Source organism: Quercus lobata, chromosome 5 (assembly GCF_001633185.2).
Source record: "Quercus lobata isolate SW786 chromosome 5, ValleyOak3.0 Primary Assembly, whole genome shotgun sequence".
Lineage (NCBI taxonomy): Eukaryota > Viridiplantae > Streptophyta > Magnoliopsida > Fagales > Fagaceae > Quercus > Quercus lobata.
In genome coordinates, this window is record NC_044908.1 from 73,681,954 (window position 1) to 73,709,699 (window position 27,746).

Consider the following 27,746-nt stretch of genomic DNA (forward strand, 5'->3'; position numbering starts at 1 on the left):
TACACCCTTAATGTATGATATTAGAACTACTCTATGTTTAATGTCATTTATTAGAATTATTAAAATAGACAAGTGGTTGGATTTAAGTGGGAAAGAGCAATACCTAGGCTTCGGTATCACTTCTACCCCGGCCCTTAAAAAAGGAAAGAGAGGCGGGCCAGATGAAGGTAAGATTTGTTGGATAAGAAGCATTGACAAATGACAATTAATGCACCTTGAATATCTCACATTTGGATAATTCACACTGATTTACACAAAAGTTCCCACATGAAGTATAACTTAGGCCTATGAACATCCGCAGACAACAATACATGGATTCACACTAGAATTATCAAATAAGTCTTCTTGGATAGTGATGTCAAGAGGAACTGAAAAATAACAGACCGGTTCAGAAATAATATGCTATAAATTTCTACTTTTTACCAGCCTACACACTAGTCATTTCGTGCACAACCTTGCAACGTACAATTTGCTTTCAAGCTGGAGTTCTTAAAGGTTGTCGTGACCTCTTCTGTCTCTCTGCGTCTGTATACACTATTCTTATTCTTTACCATACAGTGCCAACCTGCTCCATTAGTATAGTAATGTGAAAAAGAAAGGATCGAGCAGTAAGAAGCCAAGTTTTCCAGCCTAATTTAGGGCTGTGGAAGCTCTTGAACAGCCTCAGGCAGAGATGAGGAAGATGCACCACTAATTTTGCTGGGAACTGGTGTATTGATCCTTCGGGGCTGGTGTTTTGTGGGCACAATCACACTCTCATTCTCCCATCCGTCATCATTAATTTCATCATCTTCTTCGTCTTCACTAGCTTTAAAAACTGGGTGTTCATATGCATTTTGAAGATATTCTTTCAAGTTCAGGTTTGGTTCCTTTGCCCGTTCTAAAGTATCTTTCATCATTGCTTCCTAAACACACAACATTAAATAATAATTAAAATGAAGTGAAATCCCTAAATGTGAGAGAGATTAATGAGGCTGAAATCAAGTGTTAGAAGCAATAAATAGAACTGAAAGTGCTGAAAATTTTCTTGACAATAATGGCCAATATCACTTTTTCTTTTTTGTTAAGTAAATGATAGTATTAAAGAAAACCTGAAACGAGTATAAAGAATCAAGGAACAATAAAGGCCAATATTACAAATAGCTGATTATATATATAATAGAAGAAAAAAAAATGAAGAAGAAGAAGAGAAGAAGCCCGGGTTGGAACAATGTAATTTCATAAAGTAGATAATATAAGATATCACCCAAACAGACTCAAGCCCATTGCCACGTTAGTATTCTAGATAATATGGAGTCTAGACTGATACAAAGTTCAATTTCAGTTTTGACGCATACTTCCCCTAGCTAATAGAAACAGCCACTAAATCTCAAAGTTATCTAAAGCTAGAACCAGGATATGATAATATTCTTTTGAGGTTGTGATGTTCTAAGCCTAGAGAACATGGTTATAAAAAATAAACTCCTAACATGAAACATGAATTAATCAAATAATAATACAGATTGAATATCAGACTCAAAGCTTCAAGAAAGTATGTTTATGCCTCAATGCACCCACAAGAAAGTTTTATGCATTTAAAGCTTCGCACTAGATCAAGATGAGAGCCATGTTTTTAATAATTTTCTTCATGATTAAGCACACACTCCTGGCCAACGCTACACAAAAAATCAGAGATCTACAAATCTAGGTCATAATATATCAAATCTACACTTAATTTGAGCATTACGTCATTGATGGGAAGATGTATAAAACCTCCTTAGAAAAAATCAAGACATCACATTGTGGAATCAGATTAAAAGTAAAGAGGTCTCCCTCTATCAGGTTCCACAGAGTTTGATACTCTGACACATCTATTTGGGAATTAAATTATTGCTAGCTGCATTGCTGAAAACATATTCAGCTTCCAACCCAAAGTACATTTCAATCATTTCAGTCCCATCATACTTTTAACAAAAACCAAAACATGACACTCACCGGTCCGTATCCATCCAAGTAAATTATAAAACGTAATCCAGTCTTATTATATAGTTACAAGAATTACATTAGACGTAGCTATGATATTTTGGGGAAAGATAAATGTAAATCACCATAATGAAGGCAGACAAGCCCAAGAGTTTCTGTCAGAATGCATGCAATTATTTAAAATAATAAGACAGCATCAACTTTACAACTTGTAGGTTCAACAAACCTGTAGTGGATACTTAACAAATGCTGATTCATATCGGCCTTTGCAGAAGTACCAGTGGAACCATATGGTTAGAACTGGAAGTGCAATGAGAGTTGGGGTTGACTGGGTAGCTTGTTTTGTGCTCAACAGTCCCATTAGAAGCACTTGTGAAATTACCAGCGAAGTAATAACACGCCCATGGACATCAGGCCAAAATGCTGCAGCATTCTCATACTCTTGGTTATAGACATTTATGATCTGCATTTCCAAAAGTAAGAAGTGTATAAGAAACGGCTAAAAACAACGGTCGGAGACAGGATTTTGGCTTTAGAGGGGCCAAAGTATAAAGTATGAACTCTTTTTTTTAAAAAAAACAAGATAAAATTTAAGAACAAAAATGTACTAAGTTTCAGTACTAATATAATATGAAAAATATAACTGGTATCCATTCAATTAAACGAAAGAAAAAACAATACACTTTAAATCAGTTTTTTATCAAAAAGAATTAGGCATTCTTTTTAAGTCTTGAAAATAATATATGATTGATTCTGTAATAAATTCATTTTAATTTCCTTTTCAATGTATAGTCCTTTAAAAAAATATTATTTTTTATTATTGCAAAATCTAGTTCTAGCAATATTTATGACTAAAAGTACAATTATTTTATAAGTAAATGAGTAATGCTACAACCACAAATTATTTTACAACATTTTTACAAATTGTTGTTGTGGCCAAATCTTACCGGTTCTCATCTAGCTCCACTACTAATATTATTTTTTCACTTACCAATAATTACTTAACATATCAATAGTTTGAAGAAGAAAAAATGTTGAAAAATAGATTGTAACTCTAGCATTTTCCTAAATAAATTGACAAATTATTGATCATTTAATCATTAAAATCATTTGACAAAATTCAAAAGGGAATTATGAAGAACAACTTAAGAAGGGGGGGGGGGGGGGGGGGGGGGGGACTATAATTTTGAAGGGGAAATAAAATGAAATAGAAGTGTGTTAAAGTGGGTCATTATGTGGTAACTTGTAAAGTGAGAAGCAACTTCAATGACAACAACAAAGGCTGAACATCAAACAAAACAAATTTGATGAATACAGAAGAGGTAATCGCAACGGTAGTGTCAGAGGAACACATGGTCATGGGAGTGAAAGGTTCGGTAGTGAACACCACTTCCACTAGGCATATTGGTCCATTCAAAGAAGAGTTTACCTCTTATACTCCAATAAAGGAAGGCGCCAAATGTGAATATGTTGACAACAATAGGTTCATGCAGCAAAGGAAAGGTATTCTTGAAACTAACTTCCAATAAAAACTATTTCACTCTCCAATGTCGTTCATATTCCTCACTTTCAACACAACCTCATTTCTATACATTTTCTTGGTAAGGCCAATATCTTTTATATGATGGTGGCATAGTTATGTTAATGAAGGTCTTTTTGCACTTAATGTTGATTAAGTTAATAATGAAAATGGTTCATCTTCTTATGCTTGATTGATTCCATTGATATGTGACATGGTAGATTTGGAAATGAAAACCTTGGCTATATGAACTTATTAAAAAAAAAAAAAAAAAAAAACCTTGGCTATAAGAAAAAAAGGAATGAATGTGGAATCATAAACTCACTAAGTGAAGTAAATATGAACAACTGTGAAATTTGTGCCAAAGCTAAAATCACTAAGAAAACTTGTAAATCTGTAAGAAGAGAAATTGAGTTTCTTGGTTTGGTACAAAGTGATTTGGATAATTTTTTTTTTTGATAAATAACGTAAGAATATTATTAATAATAGAAAGATTGCCAAACCGAGTAAATTGGGGATGTACTATGGGAGCACAAATCAGGAAACAAAAGAAAAACGATCAAGAAAAATAAAAAAAGAAGAACAAGAAAAGTGAGAAAAGACCACACTCCATTCAAAGAGAGTCTGTAAGAAAAAAAACTTAATCTCCAGCAAAGAACATTCATAACCCTCAAAAGTTTCTAGCATTCATTTCACGCCAAATGCACCAAATCAAGCAATGAGGCACTAATTTCCAAACATCAATGTCACGATGTCGTGCAAACTTTCCTTGCCAAGCCTCAAACAACTCAAACAATATTAGGCATAACCCATTGAATACCAAACAAGCAGAAAACCAAAGACCACAAACTCCCAAGCTATGGAGCAATGAAGCAGAAGCTGATCCACCGACTCCCCACACCTCTTACACATATACCACCAGTCAAGCACTATCACTCGCCTTTTACAAAGGTTGTCTGTTGTAAAGATCTTACCTAAGGAAGAAGAGCAAGAAAAGAAAGCCACCCTTGGAGGAACCTTCAATTGCCATATCATTCTCCATGGAAAGGAAACAAGAGTAGGAGGGTAGAAGGAACTATAATAACTTCTAACCTCAAAACCTCTATTCCTTGCAATCTTCCAACAAACCTTATTTGGGCCAAAGCCCCGCACTGTCGAAGAATAGACCAACCCCATAAACTGGTCAAAAGCTTCTTCTTTCCAATCCTGTGGTGGACGACGAAATTGCACATTCCAGTGAAACCTCCCCGCAGACCAACCCATAACTTCAGCCACCGAGGAATCCTTAGGCCTACTAAGGCAATAAAACTCCGGAAAGGCCTCTTGGAGAGTACAATCCCCACAACACACATGCTTCCAAAATCACACTCTAGTCCCATCCCCCACATCATAAACAAGGAATTTAGAGAAGTTCAACCAGCCACTTCTAACGTATCTCCAAAGGCTGACCCCATAAAAACTTGTCACCTTTTTCGTACACCAACCACCCCAAATGTTCTCATATTTTGCCTCTATAGCCCTCCTCCATAAAGCATCAATCTCCATTCCATACCTCCACAACCATTTTTTTAGAAAGGCAAAATTAAAGTTTCCCAGCCTTCTAATACCCAACCTCCCATCCTACAAAAGCCTACAAACCTTGGCCCAATTAACTAAATGCATTTTAGGTTCACCACCAATCCCATTCCACAAAAAATCTCTCTGTAATTTCTCCATACGCTTTGCCACCTTACCCGGTAAAGGAAGAAAGAAAAGAAAGTAGGTAGGTAAAGACGAGAGTGAGCTTTTAATGAGTGTCACCTTACCCCTTTTAGATAAATACATTCTCTTCTGACTTGCTAATCTCCTCTCCATTTTCTCTAAGATAGGATTCCAAATAGATAAATCCTTAACTTTTGAACCTAATGGAAGGCCCAAATATTTCAAGGGCAAAGAAGACTGCCCACATCCCAACAAACCCACCAAAGCCTCCAAATTGTGTACCCCACCAACAGGTACCAACTCAGATTTCCCCAAATTAATAGGAAGCCTAGACACCTCCTCAAATCTAGCAAGAATTGCCCTCAAATTAGCAATCTGCAAAGGTACAGCATCACAAAAAATCAAAGTGTCATCTACAAATAAAAGGTGAGACACCATCACTGATGGACCAACTGTACTACCCACAAAAAAGCTTGAGAATTGCCCGGCGGAGGCAGCCACATCCAACATACGACTTAATGCCTCCATCACAATATCAAACAACAAAGGAGATAAAGGATCCCCTTGCCGAAGCCCCCTAGAACTTCCAAAGTAATCAAATGGGCTGCCACTGATCAAAATAGAAAACTTTACAGTTAAAATGCAATACCTTACTCATTTTCTCCATTTCTCTGAAAAACCACAACGTTGAAGCATATACATTAAAAAATCCCAATGCACATGATCCTACGCCTTCTCCACATCCAATTTACACTACACCCCTGGAACTCCTGACTTTAATCTACTATCAATACATTCAGAAGCAATCAAGACGAAATCCAAAATCTGTCTGCCCCTCACAAAAGCATTTTGTGAATCCGAAATAAGCTCATGCGCCACCCTACGAAGCCGATTAGCCAACACTTTAGAAATAATCTTATAAATCCCACCAACTAGGCTAATAGGCCGAAAGTCCTTGACCTCCAAGCATCCATTTTCTTGGGAATAAGAGCAAGGAACGAAGTATTAAGACTCTTCTCAAACACCGCCTGAATCTGGAAATTTTGGAAAACAGCCATAATTTCTGTTTTCAAAACACCCCAATAAGACTAGAAGAAGGCCATGGAAAAGCCATCCGAGCCAGGTGCCTTATCACCATTAAAATCATTAATCACCCTAAACACCTCTTCTTTCTCAAAAGGCCTATCTAGCCAACTTGCATCTTTCACTGAGATACTAGAAAAATCCACATCATTTAAGACAGGTCTATGAGCCACGTCCTCAGAATAAAGCTGCCTATAAAACTGAGAAATACAATCTGCAATGGCAGCTGAGTCCGAAGACAACACCCCATCCACCAAAAGCCTATCAATAGAATTGTCCCTCCTATGACACTTAGCTATACTTTGGAAAAATTTAGTATTCCTATCTCCTTCCCTAACACGGAGAACTCTAGATTTTTGCCTCCAACATATTTCGTCCAACAGAGTAGCTTTTTCTAACTCCTCACGAATTCTTCCCATTTCTACCCTTTCCTCTGCTGATAATCCCCTACTCTCCTTCATATTCTCTAGAACACTTAAGTCCTTCCACAATTTTTAAATCCGAACTTCAACATGACCAAACACTTCCACATTCCATCTTTTCAAATCATTTTTTAAGAGTTTTAATTTATTGGCCAAAATAAAACTCAATGCACCATGAACCTAATAGGAGTCCCACCAAGACCGAACCCTATCCACAAAACCTTCATCCTTAAGCCACATATTCTCAAATCTAAATGGCATACACCCTCTCTGAAAAGATCCACACTCAAGGACAATTGGAAAATGATCTGAACACAACCTAGACATCTGTCTCTGAGAAACTATTGGAAACTTATCCCTCCAATCTGTAGAAAACAAGAATCTGTCCAACCTAGCCTTCAAAGCAACTTCTCTAAAATTTGACCAAATAAAAGTACCCCCTTGCAATGGCGGATCAATGAGACCTTGTTCCGAAATGAAGTTGGAAAACTTCCTCAAGGAATTAGACTCCAATCGTTCGAAAGGGAACCTACCCACATTAAAATCACCACCCACACACCATGGGACACTCCACCAACTATTCAAGCCACATAGTTCCTCCCATAAAAACCTCCTGTCTTGGTGTAAATTAGGACCATAACCACCAGTAAACACCCAAACAAACTGATCTGACACACTTGTGAACTTACAAGAAACCGAAAATCTCCCCACTGCTTCCTCCATTTTATTCACTACCCGAGTGTCCCACATCACTAACACCCCACCAGAAGCTCCACAAGAACCCAAGTAAGACTAGTCAACATGTTGGCCACCCCACAAGCTATTAATCACCGCTCTATTAATCATCCCCAATTTGGTTTCTTGAAGACAAACCACATCTAGCCCCCATTTCCTAATCAAATTTCTAACCCTGAGCCTTTTATCTTGCTCATTCAACCCTCTAACGTTCCAAGAAATAATCTTCACATTCATTGATAAGGCACAACAGCCTGCTCTAAACTTGCACTCCTTGCTTTATTTGGATCATACTCAACATTCAAAGATGACAACAAATTCTTCAACTCCCGCTGACCCTTCTGGCCTGACTTGACCAACTTCATTTGATCATCCACCAAACATTTTTGTTTATCTTTCTTTCTGACCTCTATAGCTAATAACAATCCTATAATCTGCTCCTCAAAACCTTCCAGCGAAGTGCCCACAAATTTCTTGAAAGCCTTTATCTTATTGGTTACCCATTGTGATAATTGACCATCATCCACACTCTCCTTACACCCAATCTCCTTCACAAGACTAGACTCCCGACTCCATCGGAACTTCAGTGGCCAAAGGTTCCACAACTAATGGCTCATCACCTCCCTCACAAGACCTCAACCTCTCATCAAATTCCCACATCTCACTCTCTGACCCGGGAACCACAGACAAAGACTCTACTAGCCCCTCACCCTCATCTACCTAACTAACCCTCTGCCCTTCATTAGTACTAGAAGCATTACCTAGTACACAAGCCCTTCATTAGTACTAGAAGCATTACCTGGTACACAATCTCCCTCCAAACTTGAACAGACTAACATACAATCTGGAGAACGACACAGTGACAATGGTAGCACCAATTGCCTGCCATCACACAATTGTAATATCCAATCTTTGGAATTACCCCATGACTTATCCAAATCTCCGACCAATTCCTTTATAGTTGGGCCAAATAATTGAGCACCCACAAAATCATCTTCCCCCTCCTCCGATGCCACTTGAGAAGACAAAGACACCAGCTCCGACATTCTCGGTTCAGTGATGGTCAATACCGGTTCAAAAATCATGGCCAATGACACCTCCGGCACCATCCTAGACCCACTCGGAGCACTGATCGGCAATATCTGCTCAAAGGAGTCTTGAGCCACCACCGCTGGACCTATCAACAAAATGGGTGGCTAAGCTACGCTTATCAGGTTGTGTTGACCACCCTTACCTACCACCACCGTCGCCGTTAAGGAAGAAGATCCCTTCGACGACATCGCATGTTGCTCCGATGCGATGGGTGAGACCCTTGAACACTCAAACTCCTTCATGGCAGTGAGCACACACTTACGTGAGCTCGACATAGTGCTCCCTTTCAGGTACGAAGACTCTAGATCCTTTTGTCCACTTAATGAACTCTCGCCAGCCTCAAACTTTCGTGGGCTTGCCAAACCCAAGCCCAAAATGGGTTCATTACTTTCCAACAAGACTTGGGCATTTTGCTTTGATGAGCCCAAACCCTTATGGACGTTATTCGTTATAACCCATTTGCCAGCTTGTTTCCCACCCTTAACACCATCCCAAGATACCCGCCTCTTTCCATATTAATTCACATACACAATCAACCCTCTCCCTAGCCAACGTGCCTTCCTACTATCACGCAGCTTTCCAAACTCCACCATTTTTTAATTCAAATTGGGCTTCAAAGGAATATTGACATTATTTCCTTCCGAGATTTTCTCCTCAATTTTATTCAAACCATTAATACCACCTTCTCCACCCACACCACCACCCATGGCTGCCTGGAGAAAACTTCGGGCCTGAGTATCAGAAATTACTACCTGTGTGAGAGAATTGTCACTCGGAAACTCCAAAATATCCTTCACGCTACCAGCCTTGACCTTTTCATTGATGAGGGGCTGCTGAACATGCTTCAGCCTTGCCTGCACTGGAGCTTTGACAGCTTCCACATAGGACCTGACAGAATGAGAATTTAGGATCTGCTTAGACCTGTAGGGTACAAACTTCAATCCCCCCAACGCATATTGAGAAGGTTCCAATATCCTTCTTAATTCAATCCCAAAAGTTCTCCATCCTTGTTTTAATTTTCCGGCAGGAATAATGATAGTTCGCCGCAACTAACCTACCTTGAGCGCTGTCACTGCTAAGTATTACACAAAAGAGTTGCACCCCCGTTGCAAAGTGTAAGCAGTATCACCTTCCCTTAATGTGAAAAATTGCTTAGGACTAGCCCCAATCACGGTGTGTTCTAGACTCCGCATTATCCAAAGAGCTGCACTCTTGCCCATAAACACCGATTGCATGTAGTATTTTCCCTGTTCGAAAATCTTAAGAGAGAAATTCCATCCTTCCTCAACCACCAACTGAAACAACTTAGATTCAATTAAGAAACTTCGAAATCCCCCCATACTGATCCTAGAAAATGCAAACTAAAACAGGATTTCTGGCTAATTCAAGGTAGCCGGGCCTCCTCTCATCCTAGGCAGAGAGAAAAAAAATCTCTGTACTAATGGGTACTTTGGATAATTTAAAACATACAGTAACTAAACGTGGTAAAAGATACTATATAATCTTCATTGATGGCTACTCTAGATATACCAAACTTTATTTATCAATGAGAAGACACTGTATGTGCTATTATACGTAAAAGATATTGCGAAGTTGCATATAGAAAATACAGTTGAAATTAAGTGAAGCTTGTTCGCTGTTGGCTAAAGAGGGGAGGGTTTAAATTTACAAAATTGTGTTTTTCTGAGACTTTTTAATGATTACATCACACGGAAGAAGAAGGTTTCCTTGGATACAGACTTTGGTTGCTCTCCCATAGGTTCAAATTTAGCTAGTTAATTAAATGAGTAACTATTAAATAAAAAAGGTTATCTTTTGTGTTCTTGTTTCACCCTATAAAGGCACAAGTATTACACAATTAACTAGTGTCGTACACATCCCCAGCATTTTTTTCTTAATAGCTTCCAACAAGTTGATGCATTGGATTGATACTGCCATGAACACATGTACGTGTACATAAACGGTAAACCCTAGATTGTCCTTTATCATAAAATTCATAATAAAAAAATACAACTCTGTACCTGATGACGGAACACGATATAAGCCAAGCTGAAGAAAATGATTATGAAAGGAAGTATAATAGGTGTCATTGTAGCATGCACGAGGCCCAGTAGGAAATAGAACTGTATAATGGGTTCTCCTGTGTTGAAACCAAGACTTCCTGGATCCGCTGCCTCGCACCTATCCTTTTCTGTCTTCACCAAGAAGAAATTCTTCAAGTGATAAAATATAAGAGGTTTCCACATTAGAATTTCCCCAGCTAAACCAAGCCATCCATCAACCATAATATAAGTGACAAAGAAAGTTGCTCTCATTGGAATTGCCACACCAATTGTTTTGGGAATCCTGTCAAAAAGAGACCAAATATAGTAATTTTATGAAATCTAATTCTAAAAGATAAAAACTGAAACTGCACTAAAATTAGAAGAAGGCATGAACTAGTCTATTTAACCTAAATTATGTAAGTTTGATAGATGAATCACATTGTGAATGGTCAATGCCTGATAGATGATTGTTGATTATGTGATTATTTTTGAAGATATACTTAAAACATTTACAGAATTTTTAAGCTTATAAAAAAATTTCCAGTATTTTTTACATTTGTAAAGAAGAAATTAAAATGCAATACACGTTATGAATTGCCAAAGAAAAAAGAGTAAAAAATTTTGGAAAATCTTGTCCCGATTGACTAAAAGAAGAAGCAAAAAAAATACCCACCAGGATACTCATCTTGTGGTTACAATATGTACTGACGACATTATTCTCTACCATTTCAGCGTTATTGTTAAGCTTCTGGTTATGAAGAAGCTTAAGGGAAAAGACACAGGAATTAAGAGAAAATTAGAAAGATTCTTCGAGGGAATCAACCTCCTGAGATTAGAAAAGAGAGAGACGACTAAGAGAGAGAGAGAGAATTGGGAATTGGTTGTAACTGTTGAGAAGATAGAACAATTACAAGTTGTTGTGTTGCTGTTGGAATTCCAGTTACTGCATAATTAAAGCTGCTAAAGCTACAAGTCGTTTTGTCTTTATGTAATAAGTAGCTCATAAGCTACAAGTAGTTTTTGTTATAGTCCACTTAAGTAACTGTCACGTGCTGCATGTGCTCCTTGTGTCAGTGGGCCAATCTGTTTTCTGTTAGCATTACTATTAGTTAAGTTTGTTATAGCTGGTACCAGCTTTTGGGTTTATGTATATAAACTTAATCCATCAATAATAATCTTTATGCATTCTTCAACATCAATTAGTTCCTCTCTTGTTTTCAATAGTAACAATCTGCATAATAGTCCTCATTGTTCATCATCATAGTCTTTATACAACTTGCACTTTCCCGCCTAATGGAATAACCACCCTAACTAACTTCCTTCCTTACTAACAGTTACACCAGCTATACAATTAAAAGCTACTCCAGCTATACAACTAACTGATCATGAGTAGGAATATTAGCATACAGTGCGCACATATCTTTCAGTACATTACATTGGTTTACATTGAACTCCTAGCAGTTCACCATTGATGCCAACAAAGCTCTTGTTCAGGACTCTATCATATGATTTTCTTCATCAATATTTATCAGATATCATCTTCAGTCTCCATGGTTCTACAAAATTTTTATTTGAAAGTTTATGGTCATATGTGTAAGACGCATATTTTGTTCAGAAGGGATCAACTTCAATAATAAAATTTTCCTAGAAAGTTTCAAGTTAACATACCATTTAATTTTCAAATACTCAAAGCATGCATATACAATATACAAAACACTAGCATACACATATACCCACACAAACAAATATATTATAATTTGCATTGCCAAAATAAGAGACACGGAACAGTTAAGGGAATGGCACACATTTGAGAATAACATACTCCTTTGCTGGTTGGTGAAAAAATGAATTTAGCTGTTCAAATGCACTTCCAGCAATTATGCTCCCAAGGAATACATTTACAAAGTTGAAAATATAGTATCTAGTGGCTGTTCTCCTGTCTAGAGATGACAGAGAAATAGAACCTTCAAATTTAGACATGATTGTCAATATAGTTTGCAGAACGATAAGGAATAACTTCAATGCAATCCCAGGTAAAAAACCTTGGATGACTGATTTAACAAAATCCCTGCATTGCAAACATAACATTATGAGTAATTTGCAAACTAATTACTAACACGAGACCCAAGGATGAAAGCAAGCTCACATTCCAACAGCATCTCTCAAGAATGGTGCTGCTTTCTCAATGCCCTCGATAGTTGCAAGAGATTGTACAAATGCAATGGGGATCATGGAAAAAAAAGTCAAGAAGAAGAATGCAACAGCTACAACCAGCCATCTCACTGTGAGGGAAACATATGGAATAGCCAGATTTCGCCAATATACATCACATGGTTCTGGGGCCCACTCTGTTAACCAAATAGTTTGGTTTTTGGATTGTTGAGTTTGCGCGCAAACAGCAGCTCCCCAACGAGATCTGAAAGAAACAAATGCTGCAGGCATGATAGATTTTGATTTTGGAGTGCCTGCAATTCTTTCCCTCTCTACAGATATCTGAAGGAGAATTGATCCATTTCAATTATATTGGACTTTAATGTGTACCCAAATTGCAGACAAAACAACAGCCACAAAATAAAATGCAATAACTTTTCACTTAAATCCAGTGGCGGAGCCAAGATTTCAATTCAGGGGGCAAAATCACAAGGCAACTTTGGAAATACAATTAAACTAAAATATATAGTAGACATTTAAAATAAATAAACTAATATGTAATAATGTAATCTTTATGCAAAATGTAATATAAATGTGAGGATAAAAAAAATATAAATATAAACTGCAATTTACTTTTCCTACCTATGCTAATTTACTTGTTTCCCTTGACAAGTTTTCATATTTTGAAGTCAATACATGATTTCTTTATTTTCAATAATTTTAAATATATATTTTTCTATGTATGTAGCTAAGAAATCGTTCATCTATTGATCAACAATTCATTTTTTTAATCAATTTTTATCATTTCACTTCTAAAAAACCTCAAAGTTCGTTACTGAAACAAAGAAATTGAAACAATACATGATATTAGCTCAATAGGCTGTAAAATCTCAATTACTCAAACTTCAAGTAGTTGACGGACACATATTTAGTGGGGAAAAAAAGCATTTAACCATAATTTACAAGCTATGCAGCAAAATACGCCGTTCCGAAGCTATTTAATAAAATGCCCCTGTTTTTGAAACTAGATTTTAACAAAATTGAATTATAGGTCAAACTCGATATCCTCAAAATCTAGTTATATGTATATTTTTGAGTGGAATTCAACATTAGAAATGTCGACATTGCTAATGTCGAGTTCTACATGTAACTCAATTCTGTTAAAATCGAATTTAAAAAACATGAGCATTTTGCTAAATAGTTTTAAAACAAAGGCATTTTGCTACATAATTTGTAAAGTAGGGACAAATACCTATTCCCCCCCATATTTTGCAGCTCCTTGTATCAGAACACTGTGGTAACCAATTCTAATTCTGCAGGTGTCTCGAAAGCTGTTAAGTAGCTCTTTGTTTTCTTTTTAACATGTATAAATCAAACTATCAAATTTGTATCATTTACATTGATATACTGAAATTATAGGTTAGAATTTGATGTTAATTGGTTGTCATTGAAATTTGTCCAGAAATTCTTGGTGTAGGGGCAAAATAATTCGTAATTCCTAAACTAAAGGAGTTTTGGGGGAGGTGGGGGGAGGGGGGCAAATGTAACAGGCAGTGACCAAAACTAGTCAAAACAAGAAGGGCATTTTGAAATAATTCAGTCCAGACAAACAAGAAAGGCTCACTAGGATGCTGTAAATGTGCTACAGGAATTTGCCCCTCCCATATGCAATATTTTTTAGGCCCTTTTTTTATGTATAAAAAAAGGCCTAACAGCAGAAAAGCCCAATAACAAAAAAGGAATATAACAGGAGAATAGTGAGTAATAGCAGATACTATGGGCTAAAAAGGCCCAAGTAAAGGAAGAGAAAGAAATAAGACTCGATGGGCTAGCCCGACAGAAAGTGGCAGCAGGCAAACCCATGGGCCCAAGAAGAGGCAAAAGTGGGACAAACCCAAAAGGCCCATTGCATCCTCCACAAGGGATAAGCACGAGCAGAAAGGGCGCACGAGCAAAACGTGACAAGGATAAGTAGCGACGGCAGAAACAACATGGAAAATAAAGAAAACAAAAACAGAGAGTAGTGGAACAACTACACTACCAACCTATACCCAGCCAATGCAAAGGAGATGGCCCTATGGTCAAAGGAATTACAAAGGGTGTGATTCGGCGGAAGGGGGAAAATGGCCTATTTTCTGTATCTAGCCAAAGCCTCTTTTGGGAGATGCTTCGCTGGGATAGCATCTTTGCCCAAAATAGGTGGTAGACAGTTGGGACCACTTGATGCATTCCAGAAAGGAAAGTAAGGAGAGACTAAAAGCCTTATCCGTTCAAGCAAGGGAGAAAGGCCCACGGAAAAACCAAACGAATTGGAATTTGTCGTGGAATGGATATTGGAAGAGAGAGAGTGTATTGGGCATGCCTAGATGTAGTGGTGGCCGAACAACCAATAGGGTAGTGGGCAGCTTTGAAGAGGTGACAAAAATGGTTGGTGAGCCATAGGGGTAAAATAAAGAAATCTCATAGGCTTGAATTCGTATAAATAGAAACGGTAGCTATAAATGGAGAACATATAGTGACTAACGCAAGAAAACAGAGAGAACTGAAGGAGAAATAACAGAGAAAAGAGAAAAAGTAAAGTAAAAAGAAAAGAGAGTAAACACGATAGAAAGGCACACATCAATAGGCTACCTTCTCCCTCCCTCTTATAGTAAACCCATTCTTTGAAATCCCAACAAAGCAACAAGCAACCATCTAGGCTCATTTCTCAAAATGCACAACTTTGATGGCTTAGCCCAATAGTAAGGTTGTCCAAGTTGAAGTTGGGGTTCGGGTTCTCTTTAGTTCACTTCTTGCAAAAAGACTTATCATTTTACATTCTACCGTGTCATTCTTATATTCTATTGTATTATTCTTACATTATGCTGTATCATTTAGCATTTTGCCATATTGGTTGTGTTAATTACGTCCCTAATTAATTTTCCCCTATGTAAGTTATCCTCTTGTCACAAGATATTTGCTTTTGAACTTATAAATGCGTGCCAATATTTGTGAATTAATATACATGCATTTGTTAATGGTTGTTGTCTTTGTTTTCGAATGCTGGGTTTGTGCAAAGACTGGCCCTTTATCAGTCCTGATAAAATAATGGGTCAAGCCCAACTCTTCGACCCACAACAAAACAAGCCTTAGCCCAATAGAATGGGCTGAACCCAATAGAACAAAAAAGCCCCCGCAAATATCATGTGCATGGTCGTTGAATACCTCAACTAGATATTTAGTCATTAATCTTTTTCTAGAAGATAAGTTTTAATTCAAGAGAAGGGAGATGAGGAGTTGATGGAGACTGGTGAAATTAAAGGGGAATAGAAAATACCGTGGTTGTTAAGAACTCATGGGTAAAACTCACCTTTAAAAACTAGCTTGCAAGTGGAGAGTGTCTAAGAGCTTAAAAACACATGGTTAAACTTACACTTAATCCATGTGAAACACGAGAATCATAACAGTGGTGAGCGAAAGCATAAAAGAGGGGGAAAAGAATGGAGAATCACGTGAAAACATAAAAGAGAAACCACGGTGAATTATGTGGTTTGGCTTGATGCTTTCTTCCATTAAGAAAGCATGTGACCGCTACATTATTACCATATGATCAAGTATAGTACAACGAAACCTAGCAGGGTTTATATAGACACTATGAATTCGAGTTAAGTGCACGTTAGCTTATTACATAATTGAACTTCTCGAATCAATACATAAATAGTATAAACCCAAAATCTATCTTTAACAAACAACCCTTAAATGAAAAATTGGTCCATGTGAAAGGGAAAAGAAATTGAAAAATAGGCTTGGATAGAGGATGATGCTAGATAGGGCTATAAAAAAAAAAAAAATAAAAAATAAAAATAAAAAATAAAAAAAAAAAACCCAAATATTAAAAGTTCAGTTTTGTTCATTTAATTTTTTTTTTTTTTTCTTTTGGGAACACAAGGCAAGCTAGAGCTTATCACCAAAGAAAATTACACATTCAAACTTGATTCATTTTCACTCTCTCTCCTCTTTCTCTCTCTCTGTCTATCCGTCTCTATCTAACTCTCGATCTCCGTTCACTCTCTTCGTGTCTCCTCTCTCTCTCTCATTCTCTCTAACACCCTCTCTCTCTCTCTCTTTGACTCTTAATCTTCCTCCTTTCTCCATGGGTCACGGTCGTGGGTTGAGTCTCTACTGTGGTTCATGGATCAAATTTGGGTGGCAGTGGTGAATTGGATTTGGGTCATGGTTCATAGTTCATGGTTTTCTCTTGTGGGTCGAGTTCATCGGCCATGGGTCTGGGTTAATTTCGTGGTTTGTGGTTGTCTGCTATGGGTTGAGTGTGGCTGGGTTGCAGTTGTTCAGTGAGTGTGGCCGGATTTTGGAGGGTTTGTGATTTGATTTTGGGTGGTGGGGGTTCTAATTTGCAGGGGTTGTGCCCCTTTGTGGATGACGATGATGCTAGTTTTGGGTGGTTATTTTATTTTGGGTTTGTTGGGTTGCAATTTAGAGAGATCGTGATGGTTAGGTGTTGCTGTTGTGGGTAGTGGTGGCTGTGCGGTGGTTTTCATGGTTGTGACGTCGGTGGTTGTGGCTGCTGTTTATTGTGTTAATATATTATTTTATTGTATTATTTATATTATTTTAATGTGTTGAATACTAAAATAAAACAATTGATTTTGAGTGTTTTGTAAAATGAGGTGGTAAAATAGATAAAGTAACCTTTTGAGTTACAAAAAACTAAATTTTTAAAAAACTCTACTGTGAATGCTCTAACGCATGTTAACATAATTCTCTTAAATCAAAAGAAAAAACCCAAAAAAAAAAAAACAAAACAAAGAAAACTAAAAAAAGTTCGAAGCAAAGTGCAGAGGAGAATTGCCATTTAACATTATTTTAGCAATTATTTCGTTAGTTAGCATGTTTTTGAAACATTTTAGCAAACTTGCACCTCAAGCCTTTGAAGCTTAAGTTCAGTGAAGAAAATCGAGTCTTACAAACTCAAGTTCCAAGTAGAAGTGAAAGAAATAATCCACGTGGAACTCATGTCTCTAAGACTCAAGTTCCATAGAGCAGTATAACATAGAGAGTCAAAGTGAGAAGAAGAAGAGAAGACCCATGAAGAACAAGACCCACAAAGAGGAAGATCTGAAGAGAAAGAAGAAGAAGACCCACGAAGAACACCCACGAAGAGGAAGATCTGAAAAGAAGAAAGAAGAAGAAGACCCATGAAAAAAGAAGACCTACGAAGAAGAAAAATGGAAAATTCCTGCATTAGTGCCAAGGGAGAAGTCCCACCAAGAACTGTCCGTAACATGGTCAATCCCTCGCCATTCTCAGATTCATTTCTCAAAAAATACAAGAAAAGAAAAACCAAAAACCCAAATCAAAAACGATTAAACATAGTGAAATTTCACAAACAAAAGATGTTTTTCTCTAGTAATTAATCAGTTGGTTCTTTATATAAAGGAGGTTCGTGTACAGATTGTAAAAGTAGTGAGAACAAATTTAAATTCTCTCTCTTTCTCTTATTCACTGTTTGCATTTTCCAATTCCTTGTCTTCCTTCTTCTATCTTTGATCATTACCGTTTCTTTTGTTCACGTATCAGTAGCTTTTCTCACAAAAAGAAAGAAAATAAATTTACATTCTTGGCATCAAAAGGCTTGATACCCAAATCAGAAGTCCAAGAACGCAGTTGAGATATTCAAGAATATGAAGGAAAAAGAAAGAAAATTTGAGCTTCTAAAGGGGCAAAAGATGAGATTTTTATGTAGATCAAAGAACCCATTTGATGACAAAATCGATTCATTGAAGGTGTTCGCTCCTTGCTCCAGAGCCATCTCCTTGTCCTGAGTTGTCTCCAGTACTACTTTTTCTTCTCTTTTGGATTTTTTTTTTTTTTTTCAAAATAACACCCATTTTCAAACAATTTTGATAGTTAGCATCGTTTCCAAACTATTTAGAAAACTAACATTTCAATTCTCGTAGACTCGAGTTCACTGTAACAACTCAAGTATCAAAGACTCGATTTTTATGAAAATTCATGTAGAACTCGAGTTCCACAAAAGAAAACCAAGAAATCCAAAAACATGAGTCTCCGAGTTGTAGAGATCAACAACGAAGAAAGAAATCCAAAGACTTGAGTTGTAGAGATCAACAACGAAGAAAGAAGGCGACAAAGATCACGAAGAAACAACGAACCCATGCCTTTGCACTCTGAACTTCCACGGCCGAGCATCCTTGGCTCTTCCTCCAACAATCATCGCCACCATCGACGATGGTCCAATCTTCAGCTCATCTCTCTCAACCTAAACCAAAACCATTTTTGTGATTTGTGGGTTTGTTCTTAAAGTGGGTGTGGTTTCTGTCGCTGGTGGGTGTTTGTGGGTTTGTTCTTGAGGTTGTTCTTGATTTGGGCCTGGAGAAAGGTTTCTACCCACGTCTTTGTGGGTTTGTCCTTGATTTGGTCTGGAGATTTGGGTCTGACCTCTAAAGAATGAAGAACGCAAGAAAAATAAACGAAGGAAAAAGAATAAGGAACTTAAGTGTCTAAAACTTGAGTTCCATAGAACTCGAGTCTCTTAGGCTCGAGTTGCTACAATGAACTTAAGTCTAAGAGACTCAAGTTATTAGTTTCCTAAATAGTTCGTAAACGTTGCTAACTAAAGAAATTGTTTGAAAAATCGTGCTATTTTCCCACCAAAAAAAAAAAAAAACACTTTTCTTTTCTATTCTTTTTTTCTTTTTTCTTTTTTAAGGGGATTGTGACATCACTCACATCTACGTCTATAATAGAAAAATGCTAACTTTTACATATTTATGCCTAAAAATAACCCACATTCATAAGAGTATAATTGTGTAAATTTACAAGTTTACTAGTGTAAATTTACACTTACACTATTAAAAAAAATTAAAATTAAAATTAAAATTAAAATTAAAATTACACCACTGCACACCAATGGTGTGATAGTCACTTCACAAATATGAAGTTCTTGTGGATTGTGAGGGCAAGGGTCAGAATTCAAGTCTCCAAGAAGGAGTTTCACACACATATACAATTAGATTAAGTTAGAGTAGAATTTCTATCTTGTATCAACAAAAAATAAATAAATAAACAAAAAAAAATTACACTCACTATTAATTTTGCATTAGTTTTTTTTATCTTTACATATCCCAAAAATGAATGAAGAGTGTAAATGATAATTAAGAAAAATTGAATATTTTAATGAAATACAGTATAAAATAGATCACATATTATAAAATGTTCTGAAATTTTTTTTTTTTTGGGGGGGGGGGGTGGGGAAGTGTTTTGAAAAGTGAATATTAAAAATAAAAAAATAAAAAAGTAGATTCTTATGTTGAAATAGACAAATACTAATTTGTATGAACTGATGTGAATTGTTTCAAGTAAAAAACAAAAAAAACAAAAAAAAAAATATATATATATATATATAGCTGCACATTATCAGTGGGTGTAAACATATGATTTAAGAGCTTTTGCATCAATCAATGCAAAATAGAAAAATATATAAATTTTACACATTCAATCTCCAAAATCACCTACATCAGTCAAATTAAAAATGTGTAAATTTACAAAATTGCTACAATAACCGTATAAATTTACACTAACACTATTCACTTTACTTATAATTCTTTATTTACATATCTCAAGGCTAAAGGAAGATAATAGATCGTAGTTATTGTGTGTGAAAAAAGATAAAACTTAGAAAAATCAAGAAAATTTAATATTTTAATGTAATGTAGTACAAAATAGATAATTTGATATGAGGTGTTTTCAAAAGTGAGTATGTGAAATATAAAAAATAGATTGTTATGCTAAAATAGATTAAAATAAATTACACAAGCTAATGTGACTGCTCTAAGTTGGATCTGGTTAGAATTTAAAATCAATAACTACTAGGCCCCAATGGAGAAATTTTTTTTTAAACCACAAGTTATCTATATATATATATATATATATATATATACTAAAAAGATAAGAGGGCAAAGTTGCAAAGTCCAAGAACAAAGGGACATAACTAAATTTTGATTCATTAGAGTTTTTTACAAATGAGAATATTCAAACCTCTTCGGGTATTTGACTATTCACTCAGGTCCTTATATTCCCTTTGTCTCACAAACATCAGGTTGTTATAAGGAGAAATCCCTTGATATGGCCCTAAAATGCTAATAAGAAGTTTTAAATCTAGGATCTTATGAATATTATGAAACCTTAGGAATCACTAAACCAACCTCTTAAGGTTTATTTATGGGAGTTTTGATAATACTAAGATCGCATTAATAAAGTAACACAAACAAGCAAATCAAATATGTTAAATTCATGTCTTTGATAGCTTAATTATGTGATTCACTTGTTTTGCTTCTCTTTAGTATTTTTTTTTTAGAGATTACAATGTAATTGAGTAATGTACTTTTGCTCTGGTCAAAGATGCTAATACAACTTGCTCCCACTGCCTTTCATGCGAAACGGACATGTGGCACAAAAAGTAGGGATTTTTAATTCAGCCTATTGCGACCTACTCATGGTCCCAACTTGCTCAAGTTTAAGATTTCATCAACTCATTCTTATTTTGAGTAGCTCATTTTGTACAAACCCTAACCCAATCCAATGTACAAGCAAACGTAACAAAACCCTAAGAGAGCATATTGTAAGCCTAGGAGAGCAAGACTAAGCTTGTTACATTGAGATAAATAAAACCCACATATTCCTTTAGAGAATCCATAACATTTCTCTTTTCTTACCCTCTCACTATGTACGTGTATTGAGAGGAAATTTCTCAAACACTCCATAATACCTTTGATTGATATACCTTGAGTGATTGATGTTGAGAATTATTGGAGGCCACATACACAAATCCAAGAGATCTTGGTTACTGGCAGTTGGCAGCTTAATATGCAAATTCAGAAATTAAAGTTGGATGGAGAAAGGACTCGAAAAAGCTTATTGCAAGCTGGAGTTTGGAGAGCTGAAGTATTAGGGAAGATATAGGCTTAGAGGGTTTTTATTCAATCAAGTATTGCTATTTGTTCGGTGGATTATTTTGGGGGTGGTACCGACGGAGAGGTTTTTCACAATTGAGGATGTTTGGTAAGTAAATTCAGAAATTAAAGTTGGATGGAGAAAGGACTCGAAAAAGCTTATTGCAAGCTGGAGTTTGGAGAGCTGAAGTATTAGGGAAGATATAGGCTTAGAGGGTTTTTATTCAATCAAGTATTGCTATTTGTTCGGTGGATTATTTTGGGGGTGGTACCGACGGAGAGGTTTTTCACAATTGAGGATGTTTGGTAAGTTGTTTTGAATACATAATTTGGGTATAAAATACATTATACATGGGTTTGGCATTGTTTTCTGTTTTCAAAAAAAAATTACTTCTTTTACTTATAGACACTCACATTAGATAGGTGAGGCCCTTTGTGTTTCCATAAATATTTATGGAATTGTCATTGTATTCGTTTTCTATGAAAATGAAAATGCTAAAAAGGTGTTTTCATTTTTTTTGTATTCAAATCCAACTTTTAGGATACAAAAAAGAAAAACAGAGTACAAGCTCTCAAAAGAAACTTTTTTTTTTTTTTTGGGTGGGTCTCACTAAAAACTAAAAATGAATACAAAAAACATTACTCTTTCAACTAACCAAACAGCCTCTTAATCACTTAAATTTGAACATTAATTGTTAGCTTAGGGTAAAAGTGGTCGATTGGGGTCTAAATATTTGCTAGGGAGTTAGTAGCAATCTTTCAAAATAGAACCCAAATGAGCTTGGCTAAGGCATTGACAGTAAAATAATGTTGTTTATGGGATCAGTGAGACAACAATTTGTCCAAGCACAGGCTTTAAATATTCTGGATGTGGTCTAGATTAAAGTAAAATGCCTAATTGCCTACGGTTTTAAATTTAAATAAAATATATTGACTAAGATTTACAACCTTACTTTGAAGATAATGCAGAAGAGATTTGAGATTTTCAATCCCTGTCTACATAAAAAAATCTATTGATGTCTTAGTTTGATGATAAAGAGCTATCATCATGAGCAAACGCCATAGGTTGAAACTCTCTCAAAAATAAAAAATTAAAAAAAATAATAATGGCATAAAGTAGGTGCTCCTATGATGCTCATGGTCATGGCAAACACACAAATCAAATATTTGCAAAATAAATTCAAATAATCAAGACAATCAAGGAGTTGCACACTTCAACTTACTTCTTCTGACAGTTTCTCAATTTCAGACACATGATGATCAATTGCATCCACTTTCTTTCCCCATAGCCCAAGAAAACCAGTCTGGAAGAGAGAACACAGGTATAACTTGGGTTAAAGAAAGTGGCAAATTTGAACACTGATCAGGAACAAGCTACAAGGGACCTATCAGATTGCATTGAAGTACCTTCATGAAGGGCCTCTGAGAACTATTTCTATTATATTTATTTTCGTAGTAAACAAGCCAGTTCTGCAAATTTTTCTTCTTCTTAACCAGTTTGTAAAGCTTGTTTGCATCATATACCACCTGCATATAGCAGTCAATACAAAGTAAGTGGGAAAAGACAATCACAATAAGATAACTTAAGTGCATGCTAATAAACAATGATGATTGCTTTTAACTTATTTTGCTCAGGAACAACAGATCCCTAAAACAGTAAACTCACTAGCAACAATTCCCGACCTCACACCAGCTACTCAAACAAATGAGTGCAAAGCATGCCAGCAGTTTATGGCTCCTTAACACATCAGAGTCCATGATATTATCAGTTTTCATTTTATATTTTATTTTTGCATTCTGTTTAGCAAGAACCAACCTGATGAGTAAGATATTGATCCGGATGGTTGAATAAGAAAAAATGCTCCGCAAGCTCCCACGTAGATTCATCAGGGTCAGGTGGAACGTTTCTGACAAGGACCTGTGAACAATTGAAAATTTCAGACAAGTTTGTATCAGGGCGGGCATTAAAAAAAAAAAAAGTCCTGTTACCATAACATAACATTAGAAATTATTAAAACAGTTTATCAAAAAAATTGTTTCTACAAGTTAGCCTTGAATGATACCTCAAGGCTCAAGCATTAATTTTAATACCCCAGGAAAAAAAAAAAAAAAAAAATTCAGAAGCCCCGTACAAGTTATTTTGATGTTTGGTAATTTAGTGGCTAAAGCGCAAGCGCCTAAGAGATTTACTATTTTTTGTTTCGTGTATGAAAAATCATTATCAAGATTAAAGATTTGCCAAAATATATTAAAGAATTATCACAAACACTGCATGACCTCTTAAAATTAAAGAGTCACTAAAATCCTTTTGTATATTTGGATATCAGATTAGGGTATAGTTGGTAAGAGCCTTGCAACTCAACTAGTTGACACTTGCAACTCAACCAGTTGACACTTCTTGGTGTTGCCAACGAAGACACTGAGAGTTCAAATCGTTCTTCCCATTATAACTATTGAATTATAAATAAAATAAAATAAAATAAAAAATTAAGGCATTAGTTGAACACTTGAACTTGAACTGCACTGCCTTTAATATTAAGAAATAGAAGAGTCACTAGTGAACTTTAAATAAATCAAGCATCTGCTCTTATTTGAATCAAAGTCAAATACTGCAAAGAATAGTTCATAGTTCATCATTTTTCTCATAATTAAAAATTAAAGATAATCTGAACTAATTTACAAGACAGAGATATGATCTCACAGTGAATTGATCTGGGCGGCGTTTTTCTGATGCAAGAAACTGCAACCGCATTAAGGCAACTGTCTCGTACTCCTTCCGCAACACATAGCATGTCCAAAAGGTAAATGCATAAGCCATCGCTACATGACCCCAAAACCTGTGATCCAGGAGGTTATGAAGCCCATTCAAGCAAAACATGAAGAATCCATCAGGAACGAAATGCAAGCAAAAGATTTCTGGAAGAGTCAATTGACAAAACCCAATAAAATGGATGGAGCATTCCCATCAGCCCTCTTATAAAAATGTCATTTTCACATACCAAAAGTCTCCTTCATCATTTTAACACACCACTTTACAATGCCCATACATCAGATATTCTATTCTCTCTTCAACGTATTGAAATAGTATGTCCAACATATTAAAATAATCTAAAAAAAAACTATTACAAATATATATATATATATATATATACACACAAAATCCTCCACCACCCACACCCACAGATCAACCGCCACAGCCACAACCACGACCACCCCACAAATCAACCACCGACCACCAATATCAGCCACTGCTACCAAAAAAAAAAAAAAATCTCACACAAACATTACAACCAATATCAGCCCCTACACCAAACAAACAACAACAAAAAAAAAAAAAAAAACCCCAACATCAACCACCACAACCCGATCTAAGACCATAATCTCACACCCACAACCCGATCAACCCACCAGCTTCAACCAAAATCAGCCAACCACCATTAGAAACACTGCCACAACCACCAAAAGAGAGAGAGAGAGATCGGCGAGGTGTGGAGAGAGGAGTGATCGGCAGCTCCAGGCAAGATCGGCGGGCGGCGGCTACAGGCGAGATCGGCGGCACGGCAGCGGCTTAAAGTGTAGCGGAGTAGAGTGAGGACGAGAGAGGAAGAGAGTGAGAAAAAAAAAATGAAAGTGAGAAAGAAATAGGGAGCAAGAGAGATGGAGACCAGAGAGGAGAGTGAGAGAAAAACTAATTAAATTAGCCAAAACATTTTTGGCATTGATGTCCGTATCGTTTAATATTTGAGACGGTACTGTACCTGTGTGGCAAATTTTTTCAGCTTTGAAATACTGATCAGGGTTAATTTTTGGAGTTTGATAGGTTGATGAAGATGAAAATGCTAAATACAACTAAAAGCAGAACATGCAGATACAACTTGATATAACTCGGTAAATGAGCCAGAACCACAGAACAATTAAAACAGATAGGCAAAGTTCTGAATGGTTCATTCACATCAAAAAATGACATGGCAAAGGGAATTTTTTTTTTTTTTTGAGAAACTTGGCGAAGGGAATTGTAAAGGAAAAACTGGTTCAATTTCAAACCTTTGTGATCCAACTGGGATATTTGCAATAGAGAGCTTATCGACGCCAGAAATTCTGTGGATAATTTTGCCTTCATGCTCTAGAGTGATGTTTGTCCAGTTAAGTGGCACTAAGATAGCCCATGCAAGGAAGGCTATAGGAACAAAAATCTTAAGCCTGCATGAATAATTATAGAGAAGTCAGCCCAATTTAATACTATATCATATGCTACATTTTCACAAATACATCATCCTAAGACAATTTTGACTTCGATTGCTGCATAGTGCATACCCTATTAAGTAAATCCGCAAGTAAACAGCAGAATCCAGTCCTGCATGCTCAATGAGTGCAGGTTCCGGCATTTTCAGTGCATCTGGCACCCAATTCAAAAACCTTATATATGACCTAAAGTCCAAATTCACAAACTTGCTTACAAATGCTCCGGACGTTGTTGGATCTGTTCTTAAATTCCTAAGATACCACTTTGGGAAGTACACTCTATCATTGAGAGGTTGAAGCCTTAAAATGGCGAATGCCAAAAGGAAAATGAATGCGCCAAGAATGTTGAAACCTGCTGCAACTCCAATATCTCCAATTGTAGCCATTTATAATTATATATCTAAATATGAGTATTTCCCTAAGCAAGAATGTATAAACGAGGAGTAATATCAACCCAAATGAAATTTTGTGAAACCAAGCTAGAAGTAAGTTTTATGCAGATTACAACAAACTATATTGTCTTTCAGACAACATCTGACAAATTTAAGTCACGATTTTTTGCTTTAAAACTTAGCCATAGGATGATAGTACAGGCCCTGCTACCCTGCTCACATGAGACATCTGCACTGCACAGACTGTACAGTGTACGACTGTGCAGTGCAGCCCACAGTCATTTCTTAACACGGTTTCTCACTTTTTATTTTTTTTTTTTTTTTTTATATGAACACGGCTTCTAACTTTATCTATTATTTCTTGAAATATGTTAAAATTAAAATTAATATAGATAAATTTATTAATAATACAATATAATTACCTTAAAATATGCTAAACTTGGATTATAAACTTTAAAAACAAAAGAAAAATCTCTCATTTCTCTTACTCTCCATTCTTAAAATATGTTAAAATTAAAATTAATATCAAAAAAACTCATTAATAATATAACATAATTGTCCTAAAATATGTTAAAATAAAGATTATAAACTTCAAAAACAAAGAAAAATCTCTCATTTCTTTCACTCTCCATCAATATTCTTATCTTTCTCTTCTTTATTTTCACCTTGATCCTTAATCTTTTTCCATAAATTCAGTCAGTTAGTCAGTATTGCTTGAATTTTTTCTACCGTAGGTAATCTTCTTCAGCTCTTCCCCTCTTTGTCTTTCCTAAAATGAAGACTAGAGTCTTCTATTTATTTAACTAAAATTATATGCTCCTATATTTTTAGTTTATTTCATTGATGGGAGTCCCATCATGGGACACTTTTTTTTTTTTTTTTTGCTAGGACCCTTTCCTGCTTAGGACACGCTTTTTTTACTTTAAAACTTAACCATAGGATGATTATACGGATTCACATCAGGTGTAATACCTCAACTTCCCTCACAATTTTTTTAACTTTTTAACTTTAACCTTTTTATTTTTTTTAATATATTTTATTTAATGGCTGAGATTAAAAATTACTTTTTTAACTTTCAATCTCAGCCCTTGATTAAGTATTGCACCAGGTGTACACCTGATGTGAATCCTGATTATACAGGCCCTGCTGGCCTGCTCACATGAGTCACATCTGCACTGCACAGGCTGTACAGTGTACAACTGTACAGTGCAGCCTACGGTCATTACTTAACACGGTTTCTCACTTTTTATGTTATTTTTATTTTTTTTATATGAACACAGCTTCTAACTTTACCTATTATTTTTTAAAATATATTAAAATCAAAATTAATACAAGATAAATTTATTAATAATACAAAGTAATTATCTTAAAATATGTTAAAATAAAGATTATAAACTTCAAAAATAAAAGAAAAAATCTCTCATTTATCTGAC

The 27,746-nt window shown here is 35.9% G+C and overlaps 1 protein-coding gene across 5 annotated transcripts; it reads right to left on the reverse strand.

Moving 5' to 3' along the window:
* Positions 1-205: 205 nt before the first annotated feature.
* On the reverse strand, positions 206-26,315 carry LOC115992655 (calcium permeable stress-gated cation channel 1-like). 5 transcript variants are annotated; one of them, XM_031116878.1, is made up of 11 exons: positions 25,994-26,315; positions 25,724-25,879; positions 24,381-24,516; positions 23,496-23,597; positions 23,087-23,206; positions 22,903-22,983; positions 12,706-13,052; positions 12,382-12,627; positions 10,536-10,860; positions 2,207-2,425; positions 206-905 (listed from the first exon to the last, which is right to left on the reverse strand). In XM_031116878.1, the coding sequence occupies exons 1-11, from the start codon at positions 26,305-26,307 to the stop codon at positions 636-638; spliced, it is 2,316 nt and encodes a 771-aa protein (XP_030972738.1). In that variant the 5' UTR covers positions 26,308-26,315; the 3' UTR covers positions 206-635. The 5 variants fall into 5 exon arrangements, with proteins under 5 accessions (XP_030972738.1, XP_030972737.1, XP_030972739.1 ...); XM_031116877.1 differs by having other exon boundaries at positions 2,189-2,425; XM_031116879.1 differs by lacking the exon at positions 12,382-12,627 and having other exon boundaries at positions 2,189-2,425.
* Between the last annotated feature and the right edge of the window lie 1,431 nt (positions 26,316-27,746).

Excerpts from the sequence above, each read along its gene's own strand:
- LOC115992655 (XM_031116877.1), bottom strand. The coding sequence starts at position 26,307 with ATGGCTACAATTGGAGATATTGGAGTTGCAGCAGGTTTCAACATTCTT. Across the intron at positions 25,880-25,993 it reads TTGCGGATTTACTTAATAGG|GCTTAAGATTTTTGTTCCTA; the intron begins GTATGCACTATG and ends TTATTCATGCAG. Across the intron at positions 24,517-25,723 it reads ATCCCAGTTGGATCACAAAG|GTTTTGGGGTCATGTAGCGA; the intron begins GTTTGAAATTGA and ends CCTGGATCACAG.